General features: G+C 39.7%; 2 protein-coding genes across 2 annotated transcripts in view; one reads left to right on the top strand and one right to left on the bottom strand.

Annotated features, from left to right (window-relative positions):
- iqgap1 (IQ motif containing GTPase activating protein 1) overlaps positions 1-5150 on the bottom strand; it is a 72981-nt gene extending 67831 nt beyond the window's left edge. Inside the window, exons 1-2 of the mRNA XM_036135896.1 lie at positions 4932-5150; positions 3343-3445 (exon numbers count right to left, since the gene is read on the bottom strand). Coding sequence (XP_035991789.1) covers positions 3343-3445; positions 4932-4977 — 149 coding nt within the window. The 5' untranslated portion in view covers positions 4978-5150. The remainder of the gene's footprint in view (positions 1-3342; positions 3446-4931) is intronic.
- A 4144-nt stretch (positions 5151-9294) lies between these two features.
- cartl (cocaine- and amphetamine-regulated transcript-like) lies at positions 9295-11543 on the top strand. The gene is made up of 3 exons (XM_021307654.2): positions 9295-9452; positions 10649-10726; positions 11230-11543. The coding sequence occupies exons 1-3, from the start codon at positions 9330-9332 to the stop codon at positions 11335-11337; spliced, it is 309 nt and encodes a 102-aa protein (XP_021163329.2). The 5' UTR covers positions 9295-9329; the 3' UTR covers positions 11338-11543.
- The last annotated feature ends 8010 nt before the right edge of the window (positions 11544-19553 follow it).

Raw genomic sequence — 19553 nt, 5'->3', positions numbered from 1 at the left:
CTACACAATAAAATGAAACATTTATTGAAAAAGTTGTTTTCATTTTGAGCCGTCAGATAAAAAGCATTAGTAGCCTTATTGCCCTGCAGCCTTTCCAGACAGGAAACGACTTTAAGTGACAGTTTCTGGACTTTGTCACCTTCGTGTTGCAGATCCTTAAATCCGGCACACAGAGCCAAAGGGAGCCACCAAGGTCCAAAGTTCTAGTTCAGGAGTTACGGCTCGCTTTGTGCCACTGAAAGGATCAACTGTAGCACCACAACACAATGGCTACTGAGCACAGAGTCTTATCTGGGACTCAGAGTCATCAAGGGCCGACGGTGAGTTCATGCTGACAGCCGTTATAAAATATTATGAGCTCGATTTCTAGGACTTCCTTAAATAAGGGGAAAAACAAGAAAATCCATCTCAGCATTGATACGTCGTCAGGTTAGCATTAATTTAGGTTAACGCAAATACTGCTTTTATAGCTGGGGATGCCCTGAGAACATCTGGCGACTGGGATTGGCCGATTTTTACAGCAGACCAGCCCTAAACCGTGATTGGTTGATCTGAAACTATAAATCCAACCTTTAACCAATCAGTGAACGCAGCTAACATTAAGCAACATCCTGCAGACCAACAGCAGCCTGCGTGGAAGCCGTTTTTACAGAAAAAAGAAATATTTTCAATAGAGATGCAGGATTTATTTGCATCAACGTAGATATCCGACTTTCTATTTTAAAATATATCGGTCTAACGGGGTTTGGCCCCACACAAGATTTCAAACTCATTACCCATACTATGAAAAATTGTTGATCCTCAAAACCGCGGGAGCATTTTTTTTGAAGGGACTGGGTTCTTCCTGGTTAACCGTAAAAATAAGAATTACAATATGACAATATTTAAGCTTCCTTAATTAGGGGGAACCCAATAAGCAAGGAACAATACAGACCTCAATTAAAAGTGTCACTTCCCTGTTTGGCAAAACAGTGACATTAACACCACGTACAAGTTCATAATATCTTTTATGAAAGAATGCAATATGACTCAAATCATTTTATTATAGTTGCTTAGCTTCAGAGCTTACATTTGATTGTTAAAACAGATACATTTTACGACCAGTGGACAAATAAAGAATCATTCTTTACTGTAATAAATCGCGTTTTAGAACCGGCGTGGATCTGGTGCATGAAAAACAGACTTTTACAGAGTAAACAGGGATCTGGTCGATGCAGTCTGGGTCCACCATGACCGGCGTTATTATCGTCCACATTAGCCTCTAACGGCTTCACAAGCAGACGGAGAACCAGTGGAGGGAGGGTTGGTGGTTTGTTTGGTTGCTTCTCTGCAGAGCACCGTCACTGGGCCGTCTGAGTCCCTGAAGTTAATATTTAATCATCTTCATTTGTCATTGCGACATACTTTCCAATGAAACGAGTCCTCTGCGTTTAACCCGTCCCTCAGGGAGCAGCGGGCTGCCGTAGGGCGGCGCCCAGGGAGCATTCTGGGGCCGAGGCGGTCTTGCTCAAAGACCAAGAGAAGCCGTCGGTGGGATTCAAACCCAAAACCCTGCAGCCTCTCCAGGAAACAGTGAGGCTGAGTGCAACAATTTGGCCAAATGTGCACGGACTGTTTTCTAGTCAAATCTGAAGCGAAAGAGCATCTTTAGGCAACACATTTTTCATTATTACTGATTATATCGAAACATTGCTTTGTTATGTGACGTTGAGGCAGCAAAGGATTGTGGGTGTTTAACTGCAGAGAAGCAATGTCAGCAGTGTGGTTACAGACATCTATAAATAATTTATTGACCATAACATCAATATCAGTGTCAGCCTAAATTCTCAAGGTGTTTAAAATTATTTTTTTATTGTTAAATATGCCTGAAAAGTAGCTTGGAGTTATTTTATTGAGTCACATAAAACATTTCACCAAAACCTCAACTATAAGGAGGTTAAACATTTGAATCTGTACAACCATTTAGATAAAGCATCCTTTACATGTCAGATTTTAAAAAAATAACTAGGTTTAAACACTAGAAGGCACATTCTAATATCTTGTAAATTGCTTTTCGGAGCAGCATAAAACGAAACTACAGTATAGGTTTGGGAACCATGACCATTAATTTGCATTATTACTGCAATGATTCTTTATAGTTTACTCTACAGGTCAGATCTCAGCTGGCAGCGACCAATCAGCAGGTCTGCTCTGCACGAGGATGGACAAACGCCCAGGTGCAGAAATTGTTATTTAGATCCACATTCCTCCATCTGAATATTCAGGTACGACTAAATATTCTTCAGCTGAAACTTAAAAACAAGATCAAAAGGTGTTGTTGGTCAGTCTTCAAAAAAGAAGCTAAATGTCATTTATGCACGACTGCACAGGTTTCCACTTGGCTGAACTGCTCAGAGGACAGATTTTAGCTGTGATGCTGTCAGTCTCTGTAACTACAGATTTCACGCACAAATCTGGAACCAGCGCTTCCTGCTTGTTTTTTTTCTAAAATAGAATCTGCATTTCAAACCACAGACACCTGACGAGAACCGTTTATTTAAAGTAAAAACAGCAGGCTGGGAACGCCGCGTCACTCTGAGCTGCATTCACAGAAACTGCATTCTTTTACACGTCTCAGCTCACAGAAGCCATTAAATCCCATCAGGTCCAACATGTGAGGAAGACAATAAGGCCGTCAAGATCAAAACGACGCTGTGGATCAAGGTTCAAATTGGTCTGCAGCTAAAAATGACCCAACATACTCCTGGGAAGGCCGTGCCATGTCTCAGATCTCAACCAACAACTCATGGAGAGGCACCTGAAGCTCAACAACCAGAACTAACAGCAGCAACATTGATCAGAACGTCATTTATTTCCACCAAAAGTAACAAAACTACCAGAGTGCATGCATCGTCTGTGCAGTTTGATGTGGTTTCAGGACTTTATGGCTGCAGATCGCCCTAAAACCCCAAACAGCACTGCAAAAAGAGAACTAAAAATAAGTAGAATTTTCTTGAAATTAATGTATTTGCCCTTGATTTGAGCAGGTAAATAAGTTTATCTGCCAATGGAATGAGTATTCTTACCCCTAAAATAAGATAATTAGATATACTGTACTTGAAATAAGATGATGGAGATGAATTGTCCCTATTTTAAGTGCAAAAATCTTATTCCATTGGCAAATAATCTTATTTACATGCTCAAATCAAGGAAAAATACTCTCATTTCAAGAAAATTTTTCTTATTTTTAGTTCTATTTTTGCAGTGAGGCTCGTTGAAAATAAAAGCAAAGCTCACAGCAGCGTTTCTCTTCACACCGTTGATGCTGTTGTGTTTTATTTGACTGAACCACCAGCCTCTCACCTTTTGGCTTCCTCCAGGTGACACAGATATTCGTAGGCCATGTTCTGCTGCCGGCGCTCATCCATCTCCTCCGCCGTGAGCCGCTCCATGCCATCCAGGACGGCTGCAGTCAAAGCATCAAAATGGGAGTTAAGCACTTTCATAAAGGTCATTTTCCAGCATAAAGACACAACGCTTTGACAAGTTTCCAAACCCACTCAAACGTCCCGTCGTGCTGTAAAGCTCTGTTAGAGAAGGCCTTGCACATTGCCAGTCAGCTGGCTGAAAGCAAGCTACTGCAATCAGTTTCGCTGCTGGTGTGCAAACTAAAACACAACCTGTCACTCTCTTTTAAAAAGGTAACAACCTGAAAATGTTACTTAGGCTGACGGAGATTCTCGTATCTCTGGGACTTCTAGTGTTAAATAAAAGATCATCTTTTACATTTATCTTTTATATTTTTGTGACGATAACGTGGGAACGTTGGGATTTTTTCCACTCTGGGTTATCATACCAGCCTACGTCAAGTCCTAAACCTTGAAAAAAGTAAATACTGGAGGTGGATGCATTTCTAGACCAACAATGGTTCTCATGCATTCAATGACTAAAAAAAAAACAAAAAACTTTTTTTCTTTTTCAGTACTGTGCCATACAAAGACGATGAAGGGAAATTTGGCCCGATTCTAATCTCTAAACAGTTTAGTAAGGCATCTCTAGTTAGATCATAGTCCTTTAATCCACTCAGACGTTTACACAATGATAAGGTTCCACAGTGGCGGAACAAAACGTCTCCCAGTCCTGTAAGGAGGCTTCTCTAAACATCTTGCGCAATAAACTAACCTCACCTACCGGTTAGCGCATGCTCTCTGATCACTCGGGGCTTCTATCCCTCTCATGTGGGCATCCCTGTGAGTGTCACGGCTTCTTCCAGAGATTCCCAGGAGATTACACAGAAAGCAGCCAACATTCTCAGGCAGCCTTTTTTCTGAAAATCCCAATTTATTAGAGAAGGGAGGGAGGGGGGCGCAAAGAAGGCCCACTTTTACCTCCTCTTGTTGGGGGGTTTTAAAACCTGCATTATTTAATTAAAATGTTTCTCCACAATCTGAGAAGATTAAAGATTTATTGGTCAAACAAAAGTTAATTGATTTCCACCCCCCAAAACAAAACTTTTCCACCTGGGAATGCAGAAGAAGAAGTTCATTCGTGGGCGGTGGTTGCTGGTGTGCTGAGTGGGAATTTGATCTGTGCGCGCCCACAAACGTTGAATGGCTGATTCCCAACTCATCTGCCCACCTGGAGCGAGTCTCCAAACGTGTAAAAACCGACGTGCGGAAAAAAGAAAAACTGTGCAGACTGAGAGAGGAGGCCTCCTCTCCGAGTTGTTGCAGCGGAGAAAACGCGGAAGTCCTAATAAAGCTGGGAGCACGCTGTCAGAGGTAAAAACGCGAGCCGAGGGAGCGTCCGAGGGCTAAAAGTGGCTTTTCTGACATGTGTGAAGAGTTTGCATGTGGAGAAGGTGAGCTGAAGCCTGGGAGCCTCTTCTCCGGGTCAGAGGGATCCGAAAACTGAGCCGATTAATAAAAAGACAATTAAAGAGAGACACTTACAGCCATATCTCGGCCGCGGCCCGTCTGTGTCGTCTGAAGTTGACATCCTCCCGTTCAGAGAAACTCTTTGCGCTCCACGGTTCGCCTCAGATGAATATTTCAAACTTTACGCACGGATTGATCCCGGCTGTCCAGTCTCTGCGCAGCGCCAAAGTCCAACAGAACCGCTTGAAGGACCTCTCGGCCCTCTTCTTCCTCTTCTGCACAGTTTGAACTGAGACTTTTTTTTCTGCTTCTTCAAACCTCACCGATGTCACTGGGTGTGTTCTTAATCCTGAAGTATGCGTTTCAGGAAACCCGGCAGCCGCTGGGGCTGAAGACGCAGCGACCCCTGGTGTCCCTTACGGAAAGTGCCTCGCAAAGGTCCGGCAAGCCGAGGTTTTTACATTTTGTCTCGTTAAAACCCCAAACCTTGTTTCAAGGGTGTCCAAAGTGCGGTCCGTGGGCCATTTTTTGGCCCTCTGACTGATTTTCTGCGGCCCCCGACCACAATTCTCCAATCGGTCTGAAGCACAGGCGGTTGATGCAGATAGGCATACAATTTTATCTTTCAGGTCAACATTCTCAGAGACAAATGAAATCTTTTTTTAAACAAAAAAAGTCAGGTAGAACAAAAATGATGAACTTGTCAATTACTAACCAGGTTTCTGCAAACGTCTCAGTTTTGTAGTTATTGGAAACAGGAACTTCCAGGAACTTTTACTCAAAAACAAACCTGTGTATTATTTTTGCAGCTGAGCTTTGGCAAGAAATTACATCAACTGTGGGTCCCCATTTTCTTAAAACTGCTGATATTCTTCATAAAAATGACATAATAATAGAAACACATACAATAAAATAAAAATACAGCATGCTTATGATGTTCAATCTTCAAATACAATTCTAACCAAATACACAACCTCATAAAACAACACTGTGTCATAACATATTTCCATGTACATTGCCAAACAGTCTCTACAATACCTGTTAATTTTCTCTCTCACTATATATATATATATATATATATATATATATATATATATATATATATATATATATATATATATAGTGAGAGAGAAAGGGAGAGAGATGCTATAGATATATAATAATGATTTATTTCATACTTGATTCAATTCATATTGCTTTGATAACACTTTAAACTGAACTTACATTTTATAGATACATTTGGGTAATAAGTCCCCGTTGATACATTCCACTGCATAGAACAGTCTGTTTAATGGCCTTAGTTTTTACTATTGGTAATGTGAAATTATCAACACTAGCATGTCTTAGAAGCTTAGTGTTTTTACTTGCACTAAATTCTAAGTTCCTCTAAATGATGAATGGGGACTTTGTTAATATGACATCTGACAAATCAAAGTAAAGAATATAGAAGCCTATATTTAACACACAACTTATTTTGATGTCCATGCATGAATTTAACATCAGTTCTATGAGACTCTAAATTTCACTGAATCAGTAACTGAGTGACTTTTCTCATTGCCTGTGGTTTTAAAAAGCTGCCAGTGCTTTTAATTGTAGAGATTACCCCACCCCCACCCCCATCTTTATTATAATCTTATCAACATGCGTTCTCCATGTTAAACAATCATCAGTAATAATTCCTAGTGATTAAACATCATGTGATTGTTTAATTGTTGCCATTTATTTTTAAATTCAATGTTGGGTTTTTGCCGCTATTTTTACCAAAGTACCATGCAGCTTTTTTTTCTGTTGCAATCTTTAAAACTAGGTGATTTTGTTCAACCTATTGGCTCACAGATTGTAATTCCCCTTTAAAAATCCTGCTGAGTTAATCTATAGTAACTGCAGATAAATAGTTGAGTCATCTGCATACATCATAACCTTTGTCCTATTTAGTATTCCTGGTAAATCATTAGTAAAAATGCAGTATAATAATGGGCCGAGGCGACTTCCCTGAGGTACTCCACATGTTACGTTTTATTCTAGCATCAGAATAACAACCATTAGAAAATACTGATTGTGTTCTATTTAATAACTTTCAATCCAGGAAAGGGAAGATTGTTCAAACCCATAACATTTCAGTTTTTTCAATACTGAATTATGATTTATAATTTCAAATGCAGCCGAACTGCCCTATTATTTTATTATCCTCTACTTCTCTACACCAATCATCAGTCATAAAAGTGAGAGCTGCAGCTGTGGCCTGTCCTTTTTAAGCATGTTGGTAATCTGTGAGTAGATTATTTGTGGTCAGATAATATTGAATTTGATCATAAACTTTATTTTTCACTATTTTACTGAACAGAGGGAATGCACTGATTTGATGACTGTTTGAAGCACAGAATGGTAATTTATTGTTTTTCAGCAAAAGAATGATTCTTTTCCATTTATGTGGACATAACCAGCAGTTTAGACTTTGGTTGATAAAAACGACAAACCAGTTTAAGAAGCTTGCAGTCGAGATTATCAATGCCAAGTGGTTTAATTTTAAAAAGTTTAATTTTATTTTCTATCTGTTCTATATCTACACTGATACATTTAATTTTACGAGTTTTATTTTTCATGATTATATTTACTATTGTTGAATAAGATATGTTATTATCATTAAAATAATTATTAAGATAATTAGCCATATATTTAAGTTTGGTCATACATTTTTTATCTTCTTCTAAACGTTCTTAGTAACTCTTTCATAACATTCCACATTCTCTTTTGGTAATTTTTACAAGCATTTATTTTATTTTCCATACTATTTTCTCTTAATTTCTATTTAATCTTGTGACAAAAGTTCTAAGTTTACGATATTTACTGCCTGGCCAAAAAACAAAAAGTCGCCACCTGGATTTATCTAAGCAAATAGGTACGAGCCTCCCATTGGATAATTATGCTTCAGCTGACAACAAGTTTTAGCTGAAATGATTACAATTCAGTTTTATTTATATAGCACCATTTCACAACACATGTCATTTCAAGGCTCTTATCTAAAGTCAGACTCCATCAGATCCTCCAGGTTGGTCAGAAAGTTTCCTCTCTAAGGAAACCCAGCAGGTTGCATCAAGTCTCTCCAAGCAGCATTCACTCCTCCTGAAAGAGCGTAGAGCCACAGTGGACAGTCGTCTGCATTGATGATGGCTTTGCAGCAATCCCTCATACTGAGCATGCATGAAGCGACAGTGGAGAGGAAAACTCCCCTTTAACAGGGAGGAGAACCTCCAGCAGAACCAGAACCAGGCTCAGTGTGAACGCTCATCTGCCTCCACCCACTGGGGCTTAGAGAAGACAGAGCAGAGACACAGAAAGCTCAGAAGCTCACATTGACCCAGGAGTACTTTCTATGTTAGAGAAGACAGAGCAGAGACACAGAAAGCACAGAAGCTCACATTGACCCAGGAGTACTTTCTATGTTAGATGGTAATAGAGGATGATCTACCTCCCCTGATGATGTCACAGCTAACAGAACGGTAGACCAGGTGTACCTTCTATGAAGAGAAAAATAACAGAACAAAAAGTTAAAAGCTGAAATAACAACAAACAATGCAGATTGGAGAGCAGTAGGAGAACTCAGCAGAGTTAGAGAAATAGACCCTGATGTCCTCCAGCAGCCTAAGCCTATAGCAGCATAACTATAGAGGTAGCTCAGGGTAACATGAGCCACTCTGACTAGAAGCTTTGTCACAAAGGAAAGTTTTAAGATTAGTCTTAAAAGTAGACGGGGTGTCTGCCTCACGGACCAAAAGTGGGAGTTGGTTCCACAGGAGAGGAGCCTGATAGCTAAAGGATCTGCCTCCCTGCCTCCTGGTGGTTCCTAGAGTCTCTAAAAGTAGAATGGCATTTCCTCTTAATAAATGATTTGAAAACTGATCTTTGTATTTACTGCGGTTGTCTTAATCGGATGTAAAAAGTAGTTTTTAATAACTGGGTCGCTGGGTGAGAGGCGGGGTACACCTTGGACAGGTGCTGCAAGAGTTTCTTTTGGAATTAAATTGCACTTTAAAGCCGAATTAGTTGACCTAAGGAGAACCAATTAAACCCTGCTTTATCTGAAATGTGTGACCAGGTAAACATCCAACCTGTGTGGGGGTCTAATCAGGTATAAAACACCTTCTACTGCTGGGTACCTGAGGTTAAAGTGTCCTCTAAAGGCTAACAGAGGCTACATTCAGTCAGTATTAATCAGTGCAGGTGTCAAAAAGCTCAAAATTTCTTCCTGTTAAATTGAACTGCTCCACCCCTCACTGGGGGAGTTTTTCCTTCCCAGTGGCCTCTCCCAGGCGTGGCTTCCCAGTTCTGCATAAAACACCAGAGAGAGGAGGAGGTTGTGCCGTGAACCTGCTGGGACCCTCAGTTCGTCCAGCTCCTGATCTGCCGCCTCCTCTCAGGACCTCCTCCTCTTCCTCCTCTTCCTCCTCCTCCTGTTCTGGGACCAGCGCCGGGATGCTCCACATGCTGCTGCTCCTCAGCCTGCTGCTGGTGCTGTGTCACGGCCAGGCGTCACAGGAAGTCTCTGCGGAGGACTTTGAGGTCGAGAAGATGGACCCAGCGACCGACGGAGACCTGGTCAGTAAGTGGAGAGTCTGAGGGGAGGAACAGTGTGACTTTTACTGAAGCATGACACGTTTGTTTCTCTTAAATCATACGAAATTAAAATAAGAAAATGCTGCCGGCCATTATTAATTATTAATTATTATTATTATTATTATTATTATTATTATTATTATTATTATTATTATGGAGGGGTGTCTAAACAGTGTTTGAAGCACACAGGGTTGATTTTTTTGTGTGACAAAAACTACATTTTGCATTCATATAAATATGTCTGTTGTTTATTTCTAGTGTAACTTTATTTTTTAAATCAATCTTGATCAGTAGTTTTCTGATATTTGTTAATCCTTGGGGCAAAAATAGCAAGTGACCACAAAATGACCAAAGGCACTCTACAGTTTTGGTAAAGAATGTTAAAAATGTTATTCCAACCTTCATGTGAAGCACTTTGCATTGTCTTTGGACTGAAATGTGTTATACAAATAATTTGTCTTGCCTTGCCTAAAATCCCTTTTTTATGACAATTTAAATAAAATTATTTTTTAATTCTTAATTTTTCAAATATGTGAAAATATTTAAACAAAATATTGCTGTGGCTCACACTCCTGTTGTGTCGTGCCTTAGGAAGCAATTAAACAAATCCCCCTCCACCAATGAGTAAAATTACCAATTATCACGCCCGGAAAGCATCTGTGAACATTAAAAAAATAATATAATTAGAAAAATATTCTAATAAAATCTAAAATAATTCTTAGTAACAGAACAGCAAAAGTAATAAAAAACTGAAACAAAAAAGGACATACATTCAATAAGACATAACATAATACAAAATAAACAAATTTCCCCCCAAAATGCAAACATCTTTGCTGTCTTTCAAATAAACCGGAAAGAAATAATTATTTTACAATAAGTCTAGGGTGTGTTGTTGCTCTCAGCTGGGGTTGTCAGGGTTTATTTGCAACAGATCATTACTGAAGAAAACAATATTCTAACTTATTCAGTAAAGGATCCAATTATCCAGAATTTAGCAGAATTATTGAGGAAAAATGCTGAATTTACAACAAATACCTTTTAATATTTACCACTTCTTTACTATTTCCTTCACTTTCTTTTCTTTTCTACAAGTAAAAACATGTCTCTAAACCTTTTAGGTAATTTTTATGACTCTGTCCCTTCTTGTGTTTTATGTTTTGGTGCTTGTTGCTGCGCAGGTCGGCGCTCTCGAGGTTCTGCTGGGTCGGATCCACAGCCGTGTTTCCTCCACAGAGAAAAGAGGGAGCATCCGACTGGTGAGCTGCACTTTTCCGCATTAATATTGATGCAGTGCATTTTTGTTTTAATGCTTATTCTGCTCATTTAAAAAGTCTGCTCAGGCATTATTAAGTGCTGCGAACAGCTTTCTGTTCTTTTTTAATTAAACCCACTTAAAAAAAGTATACCTGCCACTAATTAAAAGATAAAAGTACGCTGTAATTACAGATCAAATAAAGATTGCTGCCTGATTTCAGGCTATAAAAGCCCCCCCCCCCATCCGTGAAAATCAATCAACATCCTAACTACAGACTCAGTTAGAGCTAATGAGCTAATGTAATTATTCTGATGAAGAACATTGAGCCGATTTTCCTTCTTCTGACTCTTTGTGATTTATACATTCAATCTATTCAAAGTTAAAACATTTGAAGGATTAATCAAAGGTAATTGGCTGAAACGTTGGCGCTGTAACGATGAAAGATGTTTCCTGGAAGTCGTCAGGCCTCGTTAATTAATTAACGTCTGTGCGTGTCCTCCTCAGTGTGGGATGAGGGACCGCTGTGCCATGAAGTTCGGCCCTCGGATCGGGAAGCTCTGCGACTGTGGAAGAGGAGCCAACTGCAACTCCTACCTGCTAAAATGCATCTGAGGAACGACTTTCTGAAGGGCCGAACATCCTTCAGCTTCACAGCCATGCTTCCATTCACCGTCCATGTCGGGCGTCATTTATCTGCCTTTGTGTACCGCTGTTGGCGTTGTGTAGAGCGCCGCTGCCTGAGACCAAGCATGCGTTGTCTGCTGCAGACAGCGGCCTAAAGCATGCACATGTTTGCTGTCCAATAAACTCATACATCAACATGGTCACCCGCAGCTTCTCCTTTTTCTCATATGCATCCTAGAAAAGCCTTTTCTCTAAGCTAGGCTTCTTTTTAAGGGTTTTAATTACGGTTTGGCTTTGGAAAAAAAAAACATTTTGAGTGTTTAAAAAGTAAATTTTAAATCAAAAGGACAGTTTTAGGACATTGAAGGTCCGCATGTTTCCGTGCCTGAAGAGTTTCCAAACACACACACAGTTGAAGTTTATTTCAAGCCATATTCAGATATTGTTTTGACTTTCATTCATGTTTTTGTAACTTTACTTGTGCCTAACCCTCACACCTAACATTGATAATGTTCAGCACATTATAAATCTGGGACCGCTGCCATTGAATCCATTTGGGGAAAGGAGGAACATTCAGCAGAACTCTCTGAGCTGATTGGGCGAAGCAACAGCTAGTGCCCGCCTACAAAAGGCTGGTTTTAGCCAATCATGGTATCAAATTAAAAGGTAAGCAACACCGTCATGAGAAACCACAATAAGGTAAGTTAGTCAAGGCATTTCCTGCTATTCTACTTTTAAAGATGAAATTGTGGATTCTTACAAATCAGAAGTGATAGCAGCAGCTAGGCGTGCGTCGCACCGGTATGTCCCGCCTTAAACCACAATACTGCAACGTGATTGGCCCGAACCGTTTTTGGTTCGGACACAAAAGGAGCGGTACCAGACGGATTCTCTAGCAGCCTTGGTTACCTCACACCTACCCCCACCTTAAACAACACCCATCCACATCCTGTCCAACACCCAACGCTACATTTTCTGTGCTCTGCAAAGACAGAGACCGGAGGAAAAGGAGAATATAACAACCAATTAAGAAGGCATTACTTCGTTAATATGGCCAGCATGTTGCCTATTCACCATTTAAACATCTTCACTGAAACTTCACTGAAAGTTAATCAACACCCACTGAGCTCTTCAGAACCATCCAGTTTGTTACTTTGGTAACTTATTAAGCATTTCCTCCCTTTCAGTTAACGAGTTTCACCATAAAAGTCACCAGGAAACTCCTCTAACTCTCAAAACTTTTGTTTTAAAGAAAAATGCTCAGGTTGCCTTCTCCCATGTCTTACAGTGCATCATCCATCCATTGTCTATAACCACCCCTCCTTTGCTGGGGTCACCAGCCCATCATAGGACAACATTATACCTAAGGCCAGCTTAGAGAAAGACCAATTAACCTAACAGTAAGGTTTTGGACTTTTGCGCAGAGCAAAGGAAACGGACCCAGAAAGTCACTCATTTTGAGAGGTGAGCATTTACTCACACCTATGAGGTTAAAACAACTTGAATTGTTTTACAAATCAATCTTTCCGACACATTCAGTCTCAGCCCATCCTGAGCAGCGTCTGATAAAAGCATTTCATTCAGGTTGTGTTCTCTTGCACAGTTCAGCCTGAACTGCAGTAAAACAACTGCAAAAGAATCCAGCTGCAACCAGAGCCGTGTTCAATTTTAACGTAAATCATTATTTCACCTTGACAATCACGTGAAAAGCAGAGTAAACCCATCAGAGTAAACTTGAATGTAGCAGATAGAGTAAAGGTGGGGATGTGAGAGGTAGTCCTGCTGTGGCCATTATCCAATAAAAAAAAAGACGCAGAAAATTTGATTAGATTCTAGTGAGGATGTCTTGACTAAGAAGAAAAATAAACTAAAGTCAAAAAAGAACACTGCAAAAATAGAACTAGAAATAAGTCAAATAATCTTGAAATAACTGTGTTTGTCCTTGATTTGAGCAGGTAAATAAGATGATTTGCCAAAGGAATGAGCATTTTGACCCCTAAAATAAGATAATTAGATAATATGCCCTCTAAATAAGATGATGGAGTTGAGTTATTCCTATTTTAAGTGCAAACATCTCGTTCCATTGGCAAATCTTCTTATTTACGTGCTCAAATCAAGGACAAACACACTTATTTTAAGATAATTTGACTTATTTTTAGCTGCGTTTTTGCAGTGAAAACAACAATCTGGCTCCAGAACCTGACCAAAACTAGGAAAATGGATCACATTCATCCTTTAATCATTACTCCACCTGTAATTAAAGGGATCGCATTATAAAAATCTTTTTGATGGAGTAAAAAGCACGGAGCGGACCTAAATGCATTTCAGAGATGCTGATCAGGCCTGAATCACGGAGGCATTCATAGAGTACTTTTCTGTAGCAAGACAATCCAAAGTGGTTTACATGAGCAGAAAAAAAATTATATATTTTCACGCAGCATTCTCAGGACCAGAACCAAACGCTGAGAGGCAGAATCTAGTTTCTGGGCTCCTCGGCTCTGGAACCAGCTGTCTGATAACCTCAGGTGTGCAGAAATGTCTCATATCTTATCGTGGCTTTTAATTTTGCTCAAATTTGCATTTTAGCGCGCCTTCTCTTTGATGAGGCGCTTCATGTTTTTAGTTTTGCGTTTTGTTTTTCTGTTGATTTGGTGTTTTTCTTCTCCGTGTTCCCCTCTTTGTTCCTGTGAAGCACTTGAACTACCCTGTGTTTGGACGGTGAAGATTCTCAGTCATACACGTCATGGGAAATCCAAAAAATGTTTAAAAAAACTTTCAAAAGTCATATTTTTACCTTTTTTTTTGCATTATCCTGTGTATGGGTGTTGCCGTGCTAGCTTTGCTTGGAAGACTGAAGGGTCCAGAACTTGGTTCCACCTGCCATTTCGTCCCCCTTAGACCGAAAAAGGTGCTCAGAACCAGGCTTCAGTATTTCCTCCTTTTGGGGCTCTGTAAAGACTCTCCTTGGTAAATATTAGATATTTAATCAGATCACAATATTTACGTTTATTAAATGTTATGGAGTTGAATTAGTGAAGTATTTTTGTTAACAGATGCTTGTTTCTTCAGCTCAGTTAATCAACCATCAAGTTCAGCCTTTAGCTAATGTGACCGAAGCACGAGGTTCAGGTTGAGCTCAGAAAAACAGTATTTTTACGTTCGTAATGGTTTTTACGTTTGTAATGGTAGGACAGACGACTCCCAAACCACCAGCTGGCATGTAGAAATCAGACCAGGTGTCCGTTTGAAACCCGGCCTGACGTCCCTCTCTGGATCCTCGTCCAGCCTTGTCTTTATGAAGCTTACATCATGTTCTCTCGTCTTTCCCATTTTGTGCATTTGGAAATATGATGTCAACGACTCTGAATTAGAAGTAGGCTACCGGCAAAACCACAAGCAGAACAGTTAAAACTACAAAAAGCTATTCCTGCGTAACAGCGAGTGAGAATGCTAATCTGCAGAATGATTTGAGCAGAAGATGCAGAAGAGAAAAAGTAGCTGAAAAACCTTGAAATCGGATTTGAAGAATTTGAAGGAATTTGAAAAAAATTGACAAATTTGAAGAATTTGAAAAAAATTGACAAATTTGTAGAATTAGAACAATTAGAACAATTGGAAGATTTTGAAGAATGTGAAGAATTTGAAGGAATTTGAAAAAATGTACAAATTTGAAGAATTTGAAAAAAATGGACAAATTTGTAGAATTAGAACAATTAGAACAATTGGAAGATTTTGAAGAATGTGAAGAATTTGAAGGAATTTGAATCAATTCGCATTGATTTAAATGGAAACAGACAAAAAAAAAAAAATTGCACAAAAAGTGAAATATTTAAAAAAGTGTAAAAGTTAGCATAACCATGAGATATAGCAGTCATGCCGGAAACCAAATTTGTTGAAATCGGTTGAAGTATGCGGGAGTAGTTAGATGCCGACGGAATAATAATAAAGAAAAACAGGGAAACAATAAGTGAGAATGCTGTATAGCATTTTGATATCAAAATATTTCTCAACGCCTGGTTGTCCCTCCTAATGGAATAAATGTTCACAAGTTTAAGGTTTGACTTTTTTATTTTATAGTCTGAGATTTTTCTATTGGACTTATTTTAAGGCCGGCAGGTGCAGAAACCTTCCTGTGTTAAATTACTTTTATGTTTCTGACTTCACTGAAAGTTAATCAACACCCACTGAGCTCTTCAGAACCATCCAGTTTTTTACTTTGGTAACTAATTAAACATTTCCTCCCTTTCAGTTACCGAGTTTCACCAGAAAACCCGTCGAAGGAAACTCCCCCCTAACTCTCAAAACTTTTGTTTTAAAGAAAAATGTAAAGTGTGTCGGGGGAACTTGCGCAGCATCCCGTCCGCAGGGAGAATGTTTAATGGACGACGTTTGGAACATTAAGTGTTCTTGTACAGATTTGCGTTGCGTTGCCGTTCTTGTGCGTCTGCATGCGTATTTGCTCCGATGACTTGCAGAAGCACTCGTGTTGCGTCAGTTTGGCACTTAACTTTAAAGATGCAAAACATCAGCGTCTCATGAGGAGGCAGTCTGAGGAATCGCCAGCCGGTTCTGTTCGGATTCTCTCAACTGTGAAGCTTATGAAACAGATCCATCACGCTGGTCTCCGGGCAAAACGTAAAATGAGGTTCTGTGAGTGCAGCCAACACTGGGAGAATCCATTAAGAAGTTATTTAAATATAACTCAGGGCCTTTGAACTTTCATCTTCAGATCAAACCACGTGGACTTTGGAGAGCTGGTGATGGGTGGATGAATCCCAGGGAACTGACAGCAGCTTCTCCCTGCAGGAAAAAGCAACAACTCCACTCATTCAGACCATGAGATGGTGCTGTTTCGTTAAAAAAAAACGTAAAGCTGGATCTGTGCGTAATCCTGCAAACATTGGCCGATCATCAGCAGTGAAGTCAGCTGAGATGTGGAGGAAACAACCAGCAGGATCCTGGGCAGAGCGCCTGAAAACACGCTGCAGGTGATCTCACTAATGAAGGTCCGGTTCAAAACACCTGGTCCTCCATTAATTCTGACGTCAAAGTGTGAGGTTTGGTGCCGAATCCCAGCAGTCCCTGTCAACAGTTTGCTTTTAGCTCAGTCAGACAGGAATAACAACAGCCACTGACAATCATGGCTGTTTCCCTCTGTCACATTTTCTGCCTTCAAAATTAACTTTCACTTTTTCTTAATCATATCTGAGGAGGAAAGATTTACTTTTCATTATTTCACTTTGAAGGAATATATCACTATGACAAAAAAAAAATCAATAAAGAAGATCATTTCATACAGATTCTTATGTGTTGCTCCATTTTCTCTTCGTTAAATGGTTTTGTAATAAATCTTTGGGAAACACACCTTAAAGCTAAATAAATATGTTGGTTCTTCTATGAGGAGACACCTCAAGTTTGGTGATTGCTAAAATTACCAATAAAGTTTTACATTATATTTGTTTTTATTGTGAATTAAATTTTAATGTCTTAGTTTTGATTGTGCATCACAACCAAAGTCAGTCATGGACTTTGTTTTAGTATTAAAGGCAAACAAGAGCATTTCAGGTCCAATTACACAGAATCCAACTGGTCCAGCAGACTGCATCAAATCAAGTAAAAGGCAACAGTGGGCAGGAACCACTCCTCTGTAACAGGGACGAAACATCTGACAGAACCCAGCCTGAGGAGTAGCAAAGACAAGAAAGAGACATAGAATAACCCTAAAACACAAGGACAGGTGCACGTTCCAGATTTAATAAACATGTTAAATAAACATCAATGTTTTTAACCATTAGAAAATATAAACACATGTTCTTATCATCAATCCAAGATCAGATGTCAGGTAACAGAGGAATAAGGTCCAGGAGAAACACCTGGAAATCCCTCCTGAGATCCTGAGGTTTTCTAAACTCATATTAAATAAATAATTCTTCTTGTGAGCTTTGGGTTTACCTATAAGACTTCTCATGTTTGGACGTGTCCAGAGAAACCCAGGATGTCATGGTTGAGTTCAGTAGAACTCAAATGTAGGCCGAACCAGAGGAAAGATCATGTCTTGTTGTGTCTGTGTGTTATGCAGCAGTCAGGGCCTTTCTGATTGTAGGCCCTAAACTTCTGGACCCTGAAACTCACCTTTCCTGACTCTGTGGATGATTTTTTTTAAAAAGTGAAAAAGTTTTGTTCCACCAGGCTTTCATGTAACGATTTTATTGTGCTTTTTAGTCCTTGTTTTGATGTCATTGTAACTTATGTTGTGCAGCGCATTATGACTTTGGGTAAGATAGCCTGGCCAAAGTGGTCAAAGAAGGCAGTAGGCAAAAGATGTCCAATGTAGCAGGAGGTTTATTTACAAAAATGGTGGAAGAAATATTTACAAAAATACAAAAAGTAACTCAAAGGTTAACGTGGCGCAACAGATGATAGCTCAACATAAAACAACCAAAATTAACGTCACGCGCACTCAGCTACACTGACCTGGTTCTCTGCTCCCTCTCTGCTTAAATACTTTATTTCCAGGCAGACTAAATGTCCTCCAATGGACTCTTCCATCAACAGGCCCCCCTAACAAAGTTTGTATTTGAACTCAACATGGTTTCCTTCAATGAGCCTCAGCAAAATCTCTTTAAAGTATGACCACAACGATGTTGAATTAAATTACACAGAATGATCCACTCCAAAGCCCAAATTTGACCACCTAAAAGTCAAGTTTTTCTTCCCACTGTCGCTTCATGCTTGCTCAGTATGAGGTATCGCAGCAAAGTCATGTACAATACAGACGACTCTCCCTGTGGCTCTACGGTTCCCCAGGAGTGAATGCTGCTTGTCGGGACTTTGATGCAATCAACTGGTTTCCTTATATAGGACATTTTTGACCAATCTGTATAATCTGACCCAATCTGTATAATATGATTGAACTTAACTTTGTAAAGTGCCTTGAGATGACATGTTTTTTGAATTGGCACTATATAAATAAAATTTAATTGAAATTGAATTGAATTGAAACACAGAGAAGTTAGGTAAGTTCAAATAAAATGCACAAGTTAAATGATCAAACAATAAATACAAGCTGGAACTGAATTGATTCAAACCAAGATGTTACAGTAAATAATCTGCAGAAATGCAAAACATAAACAAACCCAGGATAGTATACATTTGCAAACTATAGACTAATTACAATATGGCTAAATAAAGCAAACAAGAATGTTACCAAAAATATATGAACTGAGGCAAATAGTGTTCTCACCCACTTTGGCACAGGTCTGTGACAGACACTTTATAAATACACTTTACTTACTTAACTGCAAGGGTAATTGTACAGAAATACAGAAAAAGGGGCAAAGTTTTTGTTTTATCTCTGTGGAAGATTGAAATAAAACCCTGACACTGACTGCTGGCGATGTGGAAGGCAGCTGTGGTCTAAAAACAGACATAACTCTGCATTGAGTCAGTAAAAGCTCAGGTGACCCCCTCCCACAGTGGCAGTTCACCGCTCAGACCCTGAATGCAGGTTTTTTTATGCAGTAATGCAGAAAAATAGGAGACCTCCTCACACCCTGGGAAGGTACAGGTAACTATGCCAACATCCATTCTATTAAAGGCAAAGGAAGTGGTTTTGAAGAACGTCTCAAAGCTTTTATCGACATTTTTTAATGTCAAAGCTGTGGTGTGTGTGTGTTTTTTATTTCTTTTACACACAAAGAGAAGAATTAATCATCACTTCCTGCCGGGCGAATAATGACGGATGTGTTTCAAAACCACAGTTTGCTGTGTTTGGACCCTCCACCTGTTTCCGCCGCCCCAGGAGACATAACCTGAGGTGAATGACGTTTTGTCAGAGAGCGACAGGATATTAGAGCAGCTCGCCGCTGACCTTTGGGCCTGAAGGCGCCGCCCTGACCGCGGCGTTGCTCTGCTTTGACCGTCAGGCACAAACACGCTCCTCAGGTCCGGCACGGTGACTGATGTCCTCATTACAGCCGCTCTAATAACAGCTGCTCTCAGGGATTAATTATTTAGGATCTGTAATTGGTTTTGGATGCTTGTTGAACAGCATCTTATTTGGGTTTTATGCGCCGGTGTAAAAAGACGCTTTTAATGACTCACGGTGAATAAACAGATGATTTCAGAAGCCCTGCAGCAGTCTGCCATCGTGTTTTTCTCTGAAACTGAAGATGCTGATTGCAGCTTTAACATCCAAATACAAC

This window comes from Fundulus heteroclitus, chromosome 4 (assembly GCF_011125445.2).
Source record: "Fundulus heteroclitus isolate FHET01 chromosome 4, MU-UCD_Fhet_4.1, whole genome shotgun sequence".
Classification (NCBI taxonomy): domain Eukaryota; kingdom Metazoa; phylum Chordata; class Actinopteri; order Cyprinodontiformes; family Fundulidae; genus Fundulus; species Fundulus heteroclitus.
This window is presented reverse-complemented; position numbering and strand designations above follow the sequence as displayed.

Excerpts from the sequence above, each read along its gene's own strand:
- cartl (XM_021307654.2), top strand. The coding sequence starts at position 9,330 with ATGCTCCACATGCTGCTGCTCCTCAGCCTGCTGCTGGTGCTGTGTCAC. Across the intron at positions 9,453-10,648 it reads CAGCGACCGACGGAGACCTG|GTCGGCGCTCTCGAGGTTCT; the intron begins GTCAGTAAGTGG and ends GTTGCTGCGCAG. Across the intron at positions 10,727-11,229 it reads AAAGAGGGAGCATCCGACTG|TGTGGGATGAGGGACCGCTG; the intron begins GTGAGCTGCACT and ends TGTCCTCCTCAG.